The sequence below is a fragment of the Crocodylus siamensis genome, chromosome 10 (assembly GCF_052110815.1).
Source record: "Crocodylus siamensis isolate JL-2025a chromosome 10, ASM5211081v1, whole genome shotgun sequence".
Lineage (NCBI taxonomy): Eukaryota > Metazoa > Chordata > Crocodylia > Crocodylidae > Crocodylus > Crocodylus siamensis.
Genome location: NC_143404.1, coordinates 41277125 through 41296282, shown reverse-complemented (window position 1 = coordinate 41296282; position 19158 = coordinate 41277125). Strand labels below are relative to the sequence as shown.

Below are 19158 nucleotides of genomic sequence, written 5' to 3'. Positions count from 1 at the left end.
GTTACTTGTTTTTTCCATATGACCTTATAAACATCTATCATATCCCTATCAGTCATCTCATGCCCATGCCGATCAAATTTAACCAATTCATGTTAACTAAGCCTGACCTAAATTCACACTTTTTTCCTAGTCAAGAGAAGGGCTTTGATATTTTTCAATTTAGTGGAAGAATACAAGTTCACAAATGCGATGCATGGAATAAATTCCTACAAACGATGACAGCTTCCACCGCATAACCTACGTAATGAGGTTATTACATAATTTTATGTAATGAGACCAGCTCAGGAAAGTGCTGCCAGATCTCAACTACATTACAAGTACTACAATCTATAAGAGGATGAATCTGAAAAAGTGTGCTTTGGGGACAAGGGAGGTACATACAGAAACACAACGTACATGTAAAGAGGAGAAAATACGCTTCATACAAAAAAGAATATCTAAACAAAAAATACAACATCCCAGATGAAGGGAACACCTCTTCTAGGCCTTGATTGCCCCCAACAGCAAGTGTGTGAAGTAAGGGGACCTAACAGATGGTCTGTGTATAAACTCATGCTAAGTACTGAAACTGACATAAAGGCTGTGTACATGCATTCAAGTCATTCATGACAACTCTCCCAGATCTGTTTTCCTGAGGCAAAAAATGACCCGTACAGAGGCTAAAACAAAGAAGCAAAGAGCCTGCAGTGCAGATGGACAGTGAGCTGCCAGAGGTCCCTAGATCAGGCAGCCTAAAAAGCTCTACAGGCATTTTTTTTCTGTGAGTGTAGGCAGAGATCCTCAGGGCCAGGGAAGGTAGAGGCAGGTAGAGGACTCTCAGGTTGTGCAGAGAGTTCTCCAGCCTTCTCCTCCCCTGCACTTTGTTCCAGCCCAGCTGCACCTAGGCAGGGAGTATGTTGGTATGCTTCCAGGCACCCAAGTGCTGCAGTGTGATTCAGGCAGGGAACAAGCCAGAAGCAGAACATAGTCCCTAAGTGCTTCAGTGCTGGGCTTTTCCACTCTGTAGCACTCAGTAGGCATGTTCTTCTCCCTGCTTGGCTGGGACTGACACACTCTCTCCCCCACTGTGGGAGAGGGAGAGAGAAAGCAGCAAAGCACACTGACTACCTGTACAGAAGTTTTATCTCCTGAGAGAGATTCTCCAGGCAGTCACTTCCCTCAGGTTGTTCCCAAGTTATTTTTTTCCCCACAGCAGCCACATTTAGTCTGCAAGAAAAGTTACAAATGTCTGTATACTTGTGGGACTCTCCCCAGAGAAACTGAATGTTGTCCAAGGCCTCAATTACTTTGGTTCTGGCTTGCATGCTGGCAAGCCCTAAGTCTCTTATTACCCTTCATCCTATTTTCTGGAAAAGAAATTACAACCAGGTTCTAGGGTGGAGAGATGTTACAGGAGCTCACCAAAAGCTGTGTCAGTCAACACCAACTACACAGCACAGAAAAGAAGTCAGCCAGATCTGAGTCTGGGCTCAAATTAACAAAAGACTTCTTATTTTGTACCTTTCCTATGACTTTGTATTCATGAAGGAAAAATAAAGTGGGGCTGGAAGGGATCTCACAAGGTCATCTAGTACAGCCTCCTCCTCAAGGCAGGATCATCCCTGACTAAAATAGCCTGGCCAAGTGTCTGTCTAACCTGCTCCTGAAAATTTTCAGGCAGCCTGTTCTAGTGCTTACCCACCCTCATACTCAGAAAGTTCTTCCTTATCTCCAATCTAAATTTCTTCTGCTGAAGTTTGAAGCCATTACTCCTAGTCCTGTTCCCTACAGCCACAGAGAAATGTCTAATTCCATATTCTTTATATGTGATTTTCAGATATCTGAAGTATTACCAAATTCCACCCTCTTGTCTTCTCTTCTCCAAACTGAATAGACCTAGTTCTTTCACAGCCTTTCCTCATAAGTTACATTTTCCAGGCCTCTAATAATTTTTTTTGGCTTCCCACTGGACTCTTTCCAATCTGTAAAGCATTTCTGGGGAACAGCAATCAGTAAAAAACTGCAAGGTAAGGGCCAATTATTAAGAGAACCTGTCTGCCTATTATAATGTCTCCTCCTTGGCCTCTCCTTTTCCTGTATGCTTTCTTTCACCCCACAGGCAGCTGAGATGCTTGCAACAACATTTCTCTACTTACTTATGATGGCTCTACACTTTTACCATGGCATACTTTCCAGTTTCTCCCCTGTGTAAGGTAAAGAATTGCACTATAGTGATGAGTTTTAGCTGTGTGAATCCTGAAGGAAAATGATGAAAGGGAACCACAAACATGATAGAAAGTCAAGAGGTCACAGGAAAAAAAAATCAAAATACTTTACCGTGAACATGAGACTGCTGAAAGCTCTTTCCTGGTGCAAAGTGAAAGTTCCCAGCTACCTGAAGGAAATAGCCACTATTCATTATAAGGCTCCTTATGTATATAACAAGTCAAACAATAACATTTACTGTATCATTTTTAAAGGTATATGTCCTTCCTCCCATGGTTGTTTCCATGCTGTCAGCCAGAAATGAATCCGCTCTTCCCCAAAGAACCCCCATTTGGAAAACAAAACTAGCATGACTAGTCAGAAATGTGTAGAGGACATACGTGAAACACCCAATGCACAGGCTACTGTTTCAAGCATTTATGCTTTCATTTTCTACCAACTGTACACAGAAGCAAAGACCTCCCAACCGTATGCAGAAGCAAAGACTTACAGAAGATAGATTCTGAAGGGACTTTGAAGGTCATCTAATCTATTCCCCTTCCCAAAACAGGATCAACTGTATACAAGCCTTTCTCTTAAAAGCCTCCAACAATGGAGATTCCTAAAGGATTCTCCATAGATAATCCATGGCTGTGCTCAACTATTCTCATAATTCAAAAGTTTTTCCTAATGTCTAACCTAAATCTCTCTTGCAGCAAATTAAGCCCATGTCTTATTGTCCTATGCCCAAGTGGACATAAGTATACTTCTCTTCCACTTTGCAGCAACCTTTTACAAATTTTAAGACTTTCATGCTTCTCCCCAATTTTCTCTTCTTTAGATTAAGCAACTCCAGAATTTTCTATGTTCTCATAGGTTACGTTTCTAGACCTCGAACCCTTTTTACTGCTCTACTCTAGACGCTCAATTGGTCCCCATCTTTCTTAAAGTTGGGGCCCCAAAACTGGACATAATACTCCAGCTGAGACCTTACAAGCACCAAATAGAATGGAAGGCTTAAGCCATGTCTTACACATAACACTTCCATGTACATGTCCCAAAACAGCACTTGCTTCTTTCACAACACTATGATTTTGTTTCCCATTTTGTATTTGTACATTTGATTATTCTTGCCTAAGTATAGTATAGCGTACTTGCTCTTACTGAATTACATCCTATTTATTTCTAACCATTCTCCATTTTGTCAAGATTATTTTCAGTTCTAATCTTCTCCTTCAAAGTGCACACAATGCCTCGCAGGTTGGCATCATTTCTATCCATCCTTCCTAGTCACTTATGTAAATACAGAATAATACTGAATCCAGACCAGATCCCTGTGAAACCCCACTTAATATGTTGTTCTACTTTTAGAGTAAATCACTTGATTTGAGGGTTATAATAGCTAACCTCAGAATCAACAAAACCCTGGCAGGTGCTGGCTGTGCTCATAATGAGCCTTTTGGGGACTGCTAAAATAAAAAAAAGCTAGTGGACTAAGGTTAAAGTAAGAGGGAGAGTGAAAATGCCTACCTAGTCTGTCCACTACCTTATAGTTTCATAGTTTCTAGAGTCAGAAGAGACCCAAGTAGATCATCTAGTCTGACCCCCTGCCATGGCAGGAAAGAGTACTGGGGTCAAACAACCCCAGCGAGGTGTACATCTAGCCTCCTCTTAAGACCCCCAGGGTAGGAGCCAGCACCACTTCTCTCGGAACTTGGTTCCAGATCCTAGCCGCCCTGACCGTGAAGTAGCACCTACTGATACCTAGCCTAAATCTACCCTCTACCAGCTTATGTCCATTATTCCTGGTCACTCCTGGTAGTGCTCGGGGGAACAGGGACTTCCCCAGTGCCTGCTGGTCCCCCTTGACCAGTTTGTAACAGGCCACTAGATCCCCCCTCAGCCTTCTCTTGTGGAGGTTGAACAGGTTCAGGTCCCGTAGCCTCTCCTCATAGGGCCTGCCCTGCTGCCCCCTGATCATGCGAGCGGCCCTCCTCTGGACCCTCTCCATGTTGTCCACATCCCTCTTGAAGTGCGGCGCTCAGAACTGGATGCAGTAGTCCAGCTGCGGCCTGACCAGTGCCACATAGAGGGGGAGGATCACCTCCTGGGACCTGCCTGAGACGCATCTGTGGATGCATGACAAGGTACGGTTGGCCTTCCTGACTGCATCCCCACACTGCGGGACCATGTTCATCTTGGAGTCAATGATGATTCCAAGATCCTTTTCCACCTTTGTACTGACAAGAATGGAGTTCCCCAACCTCTCCGTATGGTGCCAGTTGTTCTTCCCCAGGTGCATCGCTTTGCACTTGTCTGTGTTGAAGCCCATCCTATTCTCATCCGCCCACCCTTGTAACCTGTTTAGGTCCAACTGCAGCCTATTCCTCCCTTCTAGCGTGCCCCCACCCCCATCTTAGTGTCATCAGCAAATTTGAACAGGGTGCTTTCTACCCCTTTGTCCAAGTCACTGATGAAGATGCTGAACAGTGCGGGCCCGAGGACCTAGCCCTGCGGAACCCCACTGCCCACATTTCTCCAGGTCGAAAATGACCCATCCACCACCACTCTCTGGGTGCGACCCTCCAGCCAGTAGGTGATCCATTTGACTGTGTGGGTGTCGACACCACAGTCCCCCAGTTTCTTAATGAGAACGAGGTGAGAGACAGTGTCGAAGGCCTTCCAAAAGTCCAGGCAGACTATGCCACTGCCACCCCTGCATCTAATGATTTGATGATCTGATCATAAAAGGCCACCAGGTTGGTCTGACAGGACCTGCCTCTAATGAACCCGTGTTGGTTTCCCCTAAGCATGATCTCTCCTGCTGGCCCCTCGTGGATATGTGCCAGAATAATTTTCTCAAAAAGCTTGCCCAGGATTGAGGTAAGACTAACTGGCCTATAGTTTCCCGGGTCCTTCTTCTTCCCCTTTTTGAAGATGGGAACCACGTTGGCCCTCTTCCAGTCCTCTGGCACCACACCAGGGCACCATGAGTGCTCATAAACCCGTGCCAGGGGTCCCGCAATGACCTCAGCCAATTCCCTTAGTACTCTAGGGTGGAGATTGTCCGGACCAGCTGACTTAAATACATCCAGTCCCTCCAGAAATTCCCCAACTAGTTCCTCACTAACCCTTGGCCTAGGTGTACCTCCCTTGAGGCCTGAGGGGGGCCCAGCAGGGGGGTGACTGTTACGGTCCTTGCTTAGGAAAATGGAGGCAAAGAAATCGTTAAATATGTTGGCTTGTGGGTCCATTCATCCAAGCCTGTTATCCCTCTTCTTAGAATTCCTTCTCATTATCACCATATTTTGTAGGAAGGCCCCCAAATTGTTTGGTACCCAAGACAGGAACTGCAGCTTGAATCTTATGTTAGAAAGTAAGTGATTTATTCTGTGGCCCTCCGGAAAGAGCAGATGTAGCTTTAAAAAAAAGTGTGCAAAGGGTATGCTGAACCTGATTTTCTAGCATCAGTTTGCACATGTAATAGGTGTAGGTGAGTAATCTCACCAAAATGACTAAGTAATTATATAACTATCAGGCTTGTTTGGACTTAAATACTTAATCATGGAGAAAAACTGAAAAAGCTGGGCAAACTGATTAGCTCCCGTGTCTGTGAACCATCTCTTAAGAATATAATATTGTTACACTGTGTTTTACACTTCTGCATTTGCCTGGGCCTTTAGTGGCCTTTAACAGCTACTGTTGTCCCTGTTGCAAGATGACTCCACTGTCTACTTCTCCTCACTCAAGAGGGCCTAAACCCCTCACTACCTCTGAAGACAGCCTATAAACCAAGGCAAGGAAGGGAATTCCTGATCTCTGCCTTTACTTGTTAATATCAGCACTGGTATTTCAGACGGCTGGCACAACAGGATTAAAGGGAGCTTTCCCTCACCTTGTTAACCTCTAAGAATCCATATACTTGGCAGCCCTCATTCTTCTGTTCTTGCATTTTCTGGCTGAACCCTTCTCTCTTGCATTGTTCTATGGTGTCAGGGTTCTTGAAGGCCCAGCCTCGCCTCCTATATGCTTCTCTTACATCATCACAAGTATTACAGCATCTGCAAAAGCACAGACATCATCTTATCACTCCAAAAGGAGGAGGAAGTCAAACAAATCAACAGAAGGGATCAGAATGCCAGGTCATCTTCTTGGAAGGGGACTCAGCAGCAGTTCAATACCCTTCCTTCATGCTTCAGCCAGTAGTTTTCCTGCAGATGGCCTCTGGGTTTACAATAGACATAAAAACACCCTGGCACTGCTGTTTCCCACACATGTAATGCATCTAGTTTATGACCTCTGAGTCACTATAACCTGGTATTTACAGCCCCAAAGAGCTAAGGACTTTTCTAAAGATAGGGCCTAGTAGTATCACTTTTAAATGAAGCTAACTGGCAGAAAAGATTCCAAAGAATTTTTTGTGAGTGCCTTGACTGGCTTGGAGTTTCCCCCATGCAAATACACACTGCACTCCTGTAGCACACATCAATGCTTGTCTAATGTTCTTAGACAAAGGCTTTCATACCTGGAAGAAACACGTTCCTTTTAACTCTCCTGATACAAGAGGGGATCAAGGTGGACCCTGGGCAAAGGACTTTGTTTCCTTTATTTGAATGCTTTCATTACCACAAAAGGGTAAGCTGGAGGGCTCAACTGGTCTTTCCCTCAGGGAGTGGATCATTAGGTGCGAGACCCTTAAGGCATTTTCTCTACTTGGCATTGCTTCTCTGCTTGGTACTGGTTAGGTCTCAATCTAGAGTCCTGTGTGCAGTTTTGGGCTCCACATATTTAAAAGTACATGGAGAAGTTAAAGAGAATCCAGAGGTGGGCAAAAAGAATACAGGGCTTGGAAAGCAAGTCATACAAGGAGAGGTTGAAGAAGCTAGGTATTTTCTATGATTCTATGTTCAGCTTGTAGAAAAGGTGCTTAAGAAAGGACGTGATAGCAGTCTTCAGATACCTGAAGGGCTGTCATTAGAGATGCACCAATATATAGGTTCATATTGTATTGGCACTGATAAAAGGAAAATTGACATTATTCGCAATTGGCTTTTTTTTGCTGATATGGCCAATAATGTCACCAATAAATGCCATGTGCATGTAAGTAGCCACAGCATGCATGCTGCCAGGAATGCACCCCAGCATCTTGGACACCAGCATCAGGCTGGTAAGTCTGTGTGGGGGAAAGGGAAGGGGGGGGGGGCGGAGGCAGATCAAGCCCCCACGATGAAGAAGGGAGTAGGGCTGGGGCAGTCACTACCCAGCTGAAGTGGGGCACAGGATGGAGCCATGGGCGGCTCGTCCCGGGAGTGCAGCTCCTGCTTCCACATGCACCCCCGGGGGAGCCATGTGCTCCCCGGATTTGTGGTAGTGGTGAGGGCTAGCTGCTATACTGGTCTCTTCCCAGCAGGGAGGATGGGCTGGGGCTGTTGTGCTCAGGGTGGGCAGCAGTGCTGGGAGGGGGCGCTATGGGGTGGCTAGGGCAAATTTTGGGGTGGCTGTAGCCCCCCCTGTAGTTCATCCTCCCAGAGCTGCTGTTGCTTGCTCCACCCATGCCTGCCCCAAGCACAACCCCAGCCCAGCCCCCCCATGCCGGGAAGAGGCCAGTGAAGGCCTCAGCAAGTAGCCCACCCTCACCCTGTGCACAAATCCAGGAGGCATATGTCCCCCATGCCTTCCCTGGGGGTGCATGCAATGGTGGGAGCTGTCCCCCGCATCCCCCACAGCTCATCCCCCACAGCACCACTCCCTCTCTCACCGTGGGGGCCTCAATCTGCCCCCCCCCACTCCTTCCCTCTCCCACGCCCCTTTCCGACTTACCAGCCGGATGCTGGTTTCCAAGCTGCCGGGCTGCATATCGGTAGTCAGATTAATATCGGCCAATATTGCTGGTTAATAATCAGCCATCGGTATCAGCCCAAATATCAGTGCAGCCCTAGCTACCAAACAAAAGAAGGGAAACACTTTCTCTTGCTTCAGAGAGTAGGATAGCTTGAAGCTCCAGCAATGTAGGCTTAAACTAGATACCTGGAAAAACTTCTTCACTGTTAGAATAGTGAGGCAGTGGAACAGACTGACTCTGGAATCTGTGGACTCTCTATTGCTGGAAGTGTTCAAGAAGAGGCTGGCAGCCACTGGGGTCAGGGATGATCTAGGAATAGCTATGCCTATGCTCTACTGTGGCTATGTCCTATATTTCTGTGCTTTGCTGTTGCCACATGGGGCTAGGAGGGAACAAATGCACCACATGCCATGCTGTTGCGTGTCAAGTTTTTTCTTAAGATTTCTTCAGAGGCACTGGGCATTAGTTGCATACAAGCTGAGGATTTGGACCAGGGTCTACAGCTCCTGCTGGGACTTAAAGCTGGAGGTTCCTGACTAGACAGTCTTTACTCAGGGTCAGATTGATTATTATACCTGGGGTCAGAAAGGAATTTTACCCCATGGTCAGACTGGTATAGGCTATAGGGGTTTTTTTGCCTTCCTCTGCAGTGGGAGGGAGGGGGAGTGGTCCTCCTCCATGGATCTTTTGAGCATATATTAACCACCTTTTACAGAAGCAGGATGCTGACCACCATGGTCCCCCTGCTTTATCTGTGGCAAGTTAGGCTTTAATGTCTTGTGCTGTATCAGGGTTGACTGTGTAGTTTTACTAAGAGGTTAGATTATGGATCTGTATAGGACTATTTGGATAGGGATGCCTGTTCGTCAGGTAGGGGATTGGATTAGATGAGCTATGGAGGTCCCTTCCAGACTTACCTCTATGATTCTATGATCTCCAGAGAGGCACCAAGGCCCAACAAGTGGCATCAGACTAAATTATTCTGGACAGAAAAGTTAAGAACAATGGAAGGTTCATCAGTGCAGTACCCTGGAGAATGAGTTTTGTAATGTTTTTTGCAGGAGTACATGTTGAGAGGGAAGGAAGAAGTGAGGGAGGGTGTTGTGGGTCAGGGGAAGGTACAAAGCATATGAATTAGAGTGATCAGCAAATGTCCAGTCCTTGTTTTATCAAGAATGCAAATAACCCAGAAGTAGTAAGACAGCTGGGTCATAGCAATATCTGACTCCCAAATTGGCTTCCGAGTGAAGATGCCTGAAGAAAACAAGCTAGACCAATGGTTCTCCTTTTCAGACTCAAGGGACCCCCTGAAAAATGCCAGCTCTTTTCATTTATTTTTGGACTAAGGAAAAATAATAGAGCAATTCTTCTGTTGCAAAGAAGTTGGAGAGACCACAGCAAGTCAGAATGTACTTAACTCTATGTAAAGGCAAGAATTATTGAAGGTGACATTATTGAACCAACTGTAGTCATAGGCAAGCTTTTGGGTATCAGAATACTCTTTCTCCTGAAATCCTCAGGCTTATCTTGTGAATCACATTTGCATAACCAACAGTGCTAACATTGTATGGCACTCCATGGCATCTTTGAAGGGCTCTGAAGGCATCCCAGCATGTCATGGCAAACTGGTTGAGAAACAATGAGCTAGTGGTTCCCAAACTCTGACAGACTGCACACCAGGTTTTCTGCATACCACTGGTGGATTGGTCTTGCTCAGTGGTTCCCAACTTCCTATGCATTCCAAGCAGCCTCAGGAGAGGCAGTCTTCTGAAACAATCTCTCCCTGTGATCCTCCAGGAGTAGTGCCTTCCAGCCCAATACACAGAGCTACAGGCAAACAGGACAATCTAGGTCTACATGCACTTAGAGTTTGCAGGGCTTGCTCCCATTTTATAACCTCACAACACAAAGGTAGAACACCCCAGCATCGGGTTACCATATTTCCAGTTTCAAAAAAGAGGACACCTGTGGGGGAGAGTGTATATATGAAGGGGGCGGGGGGGGGCAGGGGAGTGATATGCTTGTGCCCTGCCTCTGCCCCTTACTCCCAGCTCCCCCAGCCCTGCTGCTGCCCCTCACTCCCAATCCACAGTACCGAGCCCCCCAGACCATGCTGGTGCCCCTCACTCCCAGCCTGCAGCTTCCCTCCCTTCCGTCCCTGCTGATACTGCTCACTCCTGACCCACAGCCCCCTCCCCACCGCAGCCATGCTGCCCCTGAAGAACCCTTCCACCTCCCTGACCCACTGCAGCTCCAGCCTGGCAGGGACATGCACAAGTGCGCACACATGCACTTATTTGCTGGGGCCTGTGCAGAGCTGCATGTGCTAGTCCTGCCTCCAATCACCCTGCCCCCCATCCCCCAATCAGCTCCTTGCGAAGGCAAGCCGGGAAGTGTTGGGAAAGCAGAGCCAGAGCAAAATCCTGAACACTTGCTGATATTTTAAAAAAAACCTTGACAGAGATGGAAGGACCCAAAAAGAGGACATGTCAGGGAAAACCTGGACGTATGGTAACCCTACCCCAACAGACACTGGCCTCTCACATACTGACATTCTCAGAAGGGATCATCCCAAAACTACAGATCCACATGGGAATTCTCAAAGGAGAATTCACATTCAATATCTGGGCAAATGCTTGTGAAAGGTTAGGTAAACAGGGTTTCTTGATATCTGAACTCAGAAGATACGCAAAAGTACCGCCCCAGCTCTCAGTTCCACACAAGAATACTAAGGAGGATGCATTGCCCATCTCATACCTTAAGTGTGCATGCATCTACCCAGCCTCTTCCCAGATCAGATTAAGGAAGCACCCCCCACCTCTCACACACCATATTTGCCTGCTGAGAGTGTATAAGAAGCATTTGTGAATAAAATGCATGCTTCAAAAAAACAAAACAAAACAAAAAGGATTACCTTGGGGGGAACATTTTTTTTTCCCCAAAAAGCTTGACCAAATACAAATATTTCAATTATTTTTTGACAGGTAGCTTTGGTGTACAAGACCCACGTTAATTTTAGATCTCCTTTTTATACATTAGAAAATGAAGTAGATCTAGAGATTACATAAGAATTTCATTCAGTCTCTTCTTCTAAATCAAGACATAGGACTGTGTGTTCCTAACAGGTCAGCGTTAGGATACAGCCCCCCACTCCCAAGGCACACATTCAGAGAAGCCTTCTTTTACCTGATATCCTCAGATTCTGCTCCGTAACAGCTCTCACAGCGATCAGCATCTAAGGAATTTGGATCAAAAACTTTCTCCTCTTCTTTCCCTAGCTCTAAAACAAAGTAAGATTTAAAGTGGTGAAACAGGTTTACAAATGTTTGTGCTGCTTTATTCTTTTCATTTTATTTCATCCTGACTATGACCTGAACTGTGTGCCAGAAGTGTCAAGTCTGGTAACAGCATTTATGTTGGCTCTGTATCAAGAACTTATTTGAACCTTTTATGAGAATCTTATTTAGGCGTTTCACAAGGCCAGACAAAAAATACTTCTCACGAGAAGAAGAGTCAGCCAACTATTCCTCATGGACTAACTTACTAATGACTTTCATATATTTTACTGTGCAATGCTATTCAGCATATGAACCAACCATGGCTAGACAATCATATAGAGGGCCCCATGACCAGGACTGCTCGATCTTTTGCAAGGCTGCTATCAGTGCAGAGAAGGCAAAATAATCTTCCTCTAATCTGAAAGTGGACTCAGCTCAAACTGGAAGGGTGAGAAAAGTGCATGCCAGCAGTCTACAACCTTGCAACCCTATAGGCAACACTACTTAGTAAGTAATATACCTTGAATGACATACATTGATCTCCTTGTCAACCTTTGCTTTGATTTTTTAATTTCTACAAACAATATCAGAGGCTTCTACATACTCCTTTTGAGCTATGAGTTGAGCATCATTGCTTCAAGGGGCTGTTTGTAGTTTAACCTAATATGTATCTCTTTTATTTGATAACCAGAAAGCATGCATATGCTTAATTTTCTTTGCAGAGTCTATATAACCTTTACTTTATTGTGAAATGTCCCTGAACTACAAGCCAGGGTTACCCACAAGGGAAGCAACATTCTGTGGGGAACATGCACAAACTAGTGAAAACAACTGGAGAAGTCAGGACTAACCTCAGGTACACAGGCTCCTACACTGGGAGTCTGCCTGAGATGTCAGGATGAGACACAACATCTAGACACTGCTAAGACCAGGGGTGGGCAAAATGACCAATCCAGTCAGCAGCCAGACTATTTCCTGCATGGCTGCGGCTGGTCTCTGTGGAGACCCCAACCACAGCTGCATGTGAAAACTCAAAGCTGGGGTTGCAACAGGGACCAGCCTCAGCCATAGTGGGGGCAGAGCTCAGCAGGGGGCTGCTCCAGAGCTGATGGGATCTTGCAATGGGGGCAGCTTGCTTTGGAGCCAGGGCAGAACCACGATTTGTAGCTTGCATGCTCCAGACAGGGGCACGTAAGCAGGGGATTGCAGCTCTGCCCCGGATCCTTGCAGTGGTGACAGCCTGGTCTGGAGCAAGGTCAGACTGGGAAATGGAGTCCACTGCTAACTGGATTTGGCCTGTGGGACAGACTCTGCCTGTCCCTGGCTTAGACCCTACTCACTTAGAAGCACATGGGAGCCAAAGGAAAGCAGATTGCTAGCTATCAGCCAGCTAGCAGAGCTATCACATATTGAAACAAGCCAATCCTCCCTACCCCGAAGCAAAAAAAAAATCCAGTCTTCATAAGCATGACAGTCAATGTGAACAAGTTCTGTGCTCCCAGTGACAGATCAAGAGATTCAGGCACTATTCCTCCATTTTGTCATCCCTTTTATCTGTTCTCTATCCACACTGGCCTTTTCTTTACTAACATTCCTGCTATTTCTCATCCCTGTGCAGCTGCATTGAACATATAGAACCCAGGGGGTACATTGATTAGACTTGCTCTGGGCAGTTAAATACACTATAGACAAAGCCCTACCAAATGCTACACCAGCACTGCTATTCTGTGAACTAAGTTTTGCAAGAGAAAGTACTTCTGGGGGAAAAAGGACTAGTTTAGAAGAAATCTAGATGGCCTGTGGCTGTCTGGCTGATGCTCTCAGCTGAAACACCTTGAGATGCCAAGACCAACCTAAAATATGTTCAAAGGAACCAAGTCACATAGGCTCCCAAGGACAGAAAAAGAAACAAAAAACCCCCCAAAAACAGCAGGCAGTGAAAGACACCTTGACAGCAGGCTCAGTCACAGCCTTGGGGCTGGTAAGATTTGTAGAGAACACCAATTTGTGAAGCTGCATTTGAGATCATGACATTAGAGTTCTGTGAACTTGCCACTCAATTGTCTAGGGCAGGCATTAGCAACCTACAGCACACAGGTCAGATCTGGCCTGGCAAGCAACTGCATCCAACCACCAATGTAATAACATAAGTACCAGTGCCAACCTAGAAGGGGCACCTCTGAGTCTCCTCCACTGCACATCTCCCTTTCTCTTACTGCATCAGTTTTTCCACAGTTCAGCCTGCTGCCACCTCAGCCCTCCCTGCTTCCTCTTTTGTGTCCTCTTACTACAACTGCCAGTTCTTTCACTGCTGATTGTTTGCAGCAGCCAGTAACAAAGGAATCAGCAGTGAGAGGTAAAGCGTGGCAGCAGTGGTAACTATAGTAGAGGGGCGTGAAAGCAAAAGTAGCACCCTCACAGGGGATAGCAGCAGGCAGCTTGAAACATTAGCCATGTAGCAAGCCCACCTTCAGAGCCAGTTGCCTTATACTGGCCTGTCGCTCCTTAAAGACTGTTGACCTCCAGACTAAGGAGCTCAGATTGAAGTAGTAACTAAAGGATGTTTCAAGTAGTCCTTTTAGAAGGCACCAGAGGCAGATTGGGAATGGCAAGACCAGCAGGGAATCCATCAGAAGAAGGCACCAGAGCTATGCATTACCATGTCTCTCAGCCTCTGGAGTCACACGACTGCCATCTTTATCCAAACGCTGTTTGAAGAGATTGTGCTCCACATCTAGCTGCTGCTCTCCTGCCACATCCATTGCATCAATGCTCAAATCTGAAACCAGCAAGCAAACAAAGCAGATTAAAAGGTTCTTCGTGGTCTACAGAGAAACAAAAAACTAAGAAACTATCAAGCCTTTTAATAAGGCCTGGAATGAAAAGTTTATCTGAAAGTTAAGAGGGAATGTTGGAGCTGAAAGGGACAATATTAAGAGTTGTGTGATAGTGGATGATGTAACTATCTTATAGTTTTTAGCAAAGACTTTATATTATTTTCTCTTTTTTTTTTTTTTTTTGTGTAACTGCCGCGCGGCACTCTCACATTTATGTAACCTTGAAGTCGACTGTTAATCAAAATGAACGCTTTGTACTTTTCTCCACTGGCATTAAGCTACACATGTGCATTCTGTAAATTTCATTTCTTATCTAAAAGTGTCATTTCTACAGAAATGAAACTTATGTAGAAAATCTGCCTAGCAATAATTATGTAAAAGAAAATTATCCTATCTGTATACTATAGTTAGTGTCATAGAGGCAGTCCAACAAACATTTATAAAAGAGGCAAAAAAGCAGGAAGCAGCAGAGACGACAACTGGAAAACTCTGTGGGCCTCATCACCCCGCAGACCGGTTCTCAGCCTCCCCGCCTGGGCATATCCCAGCGAAGATAAAGGCCTCAGAAATCCGACAACTGACAACGATTCACTGTGTTACAGTATTGCTTTGTGTTTCCCAATTATGAGCCGTTGACCAGTTCTGGGACTTAAGGAGTCGGCAGCCGCACCTAGCTTTGGACTTGTTCCACTGTTGGAACGCAAGGGCTGGCTCTGGAACCTCGTGAACCAACGGACACCCTATAGAATATCCCACTCATGAGCTGTTGACCAGTTCTGGGACTACGGAGTCGGCAGCTGCTGGCTCTGGAACCCCGTGAACCAACAGACCCCTTTAGTATCCAGCATACTGTAACTGAAGAAACATCGGAGGCTCCGCTTCTCGACTGCCTCTCATCGTAGCTTAGACAGCATATCTACGCTCGCTATACTTGTATTTACTGCAACTTCGTTCCAACCGGCCTCCCCTCTTACTTGTAAGAGGGTGAGGCCAGGTGAGTGAATAAATCTTTTTATTTTACTCTATATCTACTCCATAATAACTTTTATGACTAACATTCCATATCAATGAGCCGTTGACCAGTTCTGGGACTTAAGGAGTCGGCAGCCGCACCTAGCTTTGGACTAGCTCCACTGTTGGAACGCAAGGGCTGGCTCTGGAACCTCATGAACCAACGGACACCCGATAGATTAAGAGACACTAACTACTTACTCTAAGTCGTCTACTTGTGCCAACTCGGCGAACCTCGAGGGCGGCTAAGAGCTACCTTAATCCCGCCCCACAAGCTGCGCGCTCGCACAACTCCGCAAAGCCCGCGGCTCCCCTAAGCGGTGCCGGAGCCGCTAGCCCGGCATTTCGCCACAGATGAGAGCTTCAAAATGATAAAATTGCATTCCTACATGTCAAACTGCTATACCAGGAATACAGTCCTCAACTAACTCTTGTAAGACTATTTCTCACAAGAAACCACGCTTGCGCTAACAAACTAAGGCCATTTGTACCAACATCAAATGACCTGATCACCAGGGTTTGGGGGGGGGGGAGTGAAGAGCAGAAGCAGGGCTGGGGCATTTTGGGGGGAGTGAGAGGCACTGGCAGGGCTGTGGAGGGGAGGCAGTGCAAGGGGGGCTTTCATTTTAATCATGGATTTAGGGGGTTTTATCAGAGATTTTGTGATTTTTTTTAATCAGGGAAAACCAGGATCCCTGCTGATCACCAGCCCAGCCTATTGTACAAATGTTGACTTGATGGTTAAGCTTGAATTTATTTGGATGACTTCATTCTTACCCTGACTCCAATCCTACCACATTTCTCTGTGTCTCTCTTTGTTGGGCATGATGTGGCAGTATCGGGATCAGTCCGCTACTCACTCCTGCAATGTCACTATCTTCCCTGGGGAACACTGCCTTATCTCCTGAGCTACCCAAGTTAAATATTGCCAGGGAAGAAAATGATTCAGGGTGGCAAGATGGAAGGCAGATCTGCCAAGTTTATAGCACGATACATTCTACTTCATTTTTTTTGCAATAACCTGTTAGCTACAGACAGAAAATATGAAACAGAACATTCAAATCTGCTCACATTAGAAAATATACAATAGAAATTAAAGAGTACAGTATTTAATCTCCTTAGTTTTCCAATTATTAATCTAAAACAAAACATTTTATTCCTCAGAGAAAATGTGAAGATCCAGTGCACAGCATATCTAATAAATAAATAAAATACCTCAGTTATTGGTGATCAAAACAGAAAAACTTCATCAAAAATACCACAAACAGATCAACTGATTTGATTCCAACATTTTATAAACCTTGTAATTTAGCTACAAATTATTAAGTCTAATAAAAAGATTTTTGGACAAATTATTATAGTGAAAATAAGTGCCACAAGCCACCAGTAGCATAATGAACTTGATTCCACATAACTCGAACATGTAAAGTCAGAATTTAAACACTAAAGTCAGGAAATAACAGCTGTCCCTGCTTCAGTGTCTTCTACAGAAGGTTTTGAAAGAACAGAAACATTAAGTGCAATGGGATCAAGCACTTGTCAGTGACAGGTATTGAATTCACTTCACTGTCAAAACCAAGCTCTTTTTCAGCACGTGTGGATTTCAAAGTACTTTTGACAAGTGGCTAAATAGCATTTTCTCCATTGTACCACCCGGAAAAATTAGATGAACCACACAGACCAAAGTCACTATTGAGTAAGTGGCAGTACCAAGGAGTCCTGACTATTTCTCATCCTAAACACAGCAAATCCTTTCTTTTAGTGCCCAAAGGACAAGCAGCCAACTTGGACTGGTGACATTAATGGTTAGTGTATCTGGCCTCCTGCAGAGAATAACAACTGCCCTCCTCTCATTTGTGTAGAGAATTTACTCACAAGCACAAGGCATGTGTGGAAAGATAACATCTATATTGATCTTCAGTTTGTCTCCTCTTGATTTGTCAACATATAATTCAGGATGAACCTAAGAACAAAGAAAAGTAAAGTTTCATTGCACTTGGAAATGCACTGCAATATGTTTCCACTTGTTTCCTCTCCAGGCCAGGAGCCTCAATCATTTCCAGAGGCCTCCTTGACATGCAAAAGATTCAGAGATGTCCAAGCCGGTGATTTTCAGAACACAGGAAAAGCACAGTTGGGGGAGCTTTCAATCCCAGTTGGACTTTTACTGTCCCCAACGCTTCTAGCAAGGAAAGCAGCAATTTATTAAACTTTAAAATATTTTAAATTGCTTTTAATTTTCTAAAGTTACCATTTACTTCTTTATTGCTATAGGAAGCCTGCAGGAAGATAGGTGGATTCTCTCCTACTTTTGACGCAGGCAAGTGATCGGCTTGTACAAGAAGCTAGAGGACCAGCAGCCTCATTCAGAGGTTGGCAACCTACAGTCTGCAGGCTGCATCCAGTCTGGGAAAGTCCAACATGGCCCAGAGCAGCACAGGGGATCAGGCAGCATACAGCTGCACCATGCATCTGTTTTCTCTGCAGCACCCTTCTCCGCAGTCTGAGCTTACCATTACTTTAGATGGGTTGGGTATCTGCAGGAAGGGTAAGTGCAGACAGCTTGAGCTCTGGGGGAATTGAGGAGTGGTGAGAAAATGAGGCCTGCAGCAGGTCAGAAACTCTGGCACACAACGGCATAAGTCTGGCAACGCCTGGCCTACTTTGCTTCTTTCTCCAGAAGAGGGACCCAGTCCCTAGCTCAGGCTGAGGCGCAAAAAGCCCAATTTGAGGCATGGGAAGACAGTGATCAGGAGGAGAAAGAGGCTGCCAGTACTGCAGTGTCTCTTCTTTGAGGGAGGAAATTCACTCTCCTATCATCACATGGGCTGTATGCAGATTTAGTCCCATTCCAAAACACAGTAAAAGGAAAGGAAAGAAAGGTAGCAAGGGAATAACCCATAGCTTACAAGACTCAGAAGCCTGGCTCAAGCAGGGAGAAAGATCAGTCCTGGGTTTAGCCTTAATTTTGTATTTAGTCTCCAAAAGTAGGACAGTGCAGGGAAGCCACATGCCCAAAGAGGCAGTAATACCCAGTTCTACTTACTTCCTTAGTGAGGTAGTATTGCAGCTCTGAAAAGAACAGTACCATCATGATAAGCCCACTGATTACTGTCACTGCAAATTGAAAATAAAAACATTAGCAGGGGCTGTAGTGGATAAGTCTCAGTATTAAGAACAACCATATTACAGGTGGTGCAGAAAGCACTTATGCAGCATGCAGACAGCATGACCTCTGGCTCATTTTGCTTGACACTTCAACACGGTTCATCAGGGCCCCCCTTGGAGTCACCAGGACCAATGGCCACAAGCTGAGGAAGGATAGGTTTAGGTTAGATATTAGGAAGAACTACTTCACTGTAAGGGTGGCCAGAGCCTGGAATAGGCTTTCCAGAGAGGTGGTGCTCTCACCTTCCCTGGAAATCTTCAAGACGAGACTGGATGGGCACCTGGCTGGGGTCTTATGACCCCTGCCACTCCCAGCGCTCCTTCCTGCCCATGGCAGGGGGACTGACTAGATGATCTGTTTAGGTCCCTTCCGACTCATTGATTCTATGATTGTTAGACCATACCTACAGTTGTTTTAAACTTTGACTTCAACCATTTGAACTGAAATTTTCCATGCCTCATGAGTATGCCAGACTCTTCTTTTCTTTCTTTTAATAAGAGCCAAGAAAACTCAGTTCTTTGCAAGAATGAAATGACAAAAGAACACAGGTGTTTCACTGACAAGCTCCAGGGCTTCTATGCTATGAAGCAAACTTTGAATTTAGAGTAGATTGCCCTGGGATCATAAAGGTGACTTCTGGTACCCCTCTGCAACTCCTTTATATCTGCAGATTTTCTATGTACTGGGCATAGTTCAATCCCTGTTTTTGCTCCCTACCCAGACTGCACGTGTGAGCCCCAGCTGGGGCTGGGCTGTGTCAACTGCAACTGCTGGCCAGGTCTTTCTAGAGGGTGTTGGTCAGGCAAATCATCATACGTGGGACCAGGAAGAAGTTTT

At 45.5% G+C, this 19158-nt stretch overlaps 1 protein-coding gene across 7 annotated transcripts in view; it reads right to left on the bottom strand.

Moving 5' to 3' along the window:
- The window catches only part of ERGIC3 (ERGIC and golgi 3), a 71752-nt gene that overhangs the window by 46170 nt on the left and 6424 nt on the right, over positions 1-19158 (bottom strand). For all 7 annotated transcript variants that reach the window (XR_016444378.1, XR_016444376.1, XR_016444379.1 and 4 more), the window contains exons 2-7: positions 18199-18269; positions 17028-17115; positions 13964-14083; positions 11213-11306; positions 6080-6245; positions 2317-2374 (exon numbers count right to left, since the gene is read on the bottom strand). Coding sequence is in view for 3 of the 7 variants with exons in the window: in XM_090064160.1 (XP_089920286.1) it covers positions 2317-2374; positions 6080-6245; positions 11213-11306; positions 13964-14083; positions 17028-17115; positions 18199-18269 (597 nt within the window). In the remaining 4 variants the exon portion in view is untranslated. The remainder of the gene's footprint in view (positions 1-2316; positions 2375-6079; positions 6246-11212; positions 11307-13963; positions 14084-17027; positions 17116-18198; positions 18270-19158) is intronic.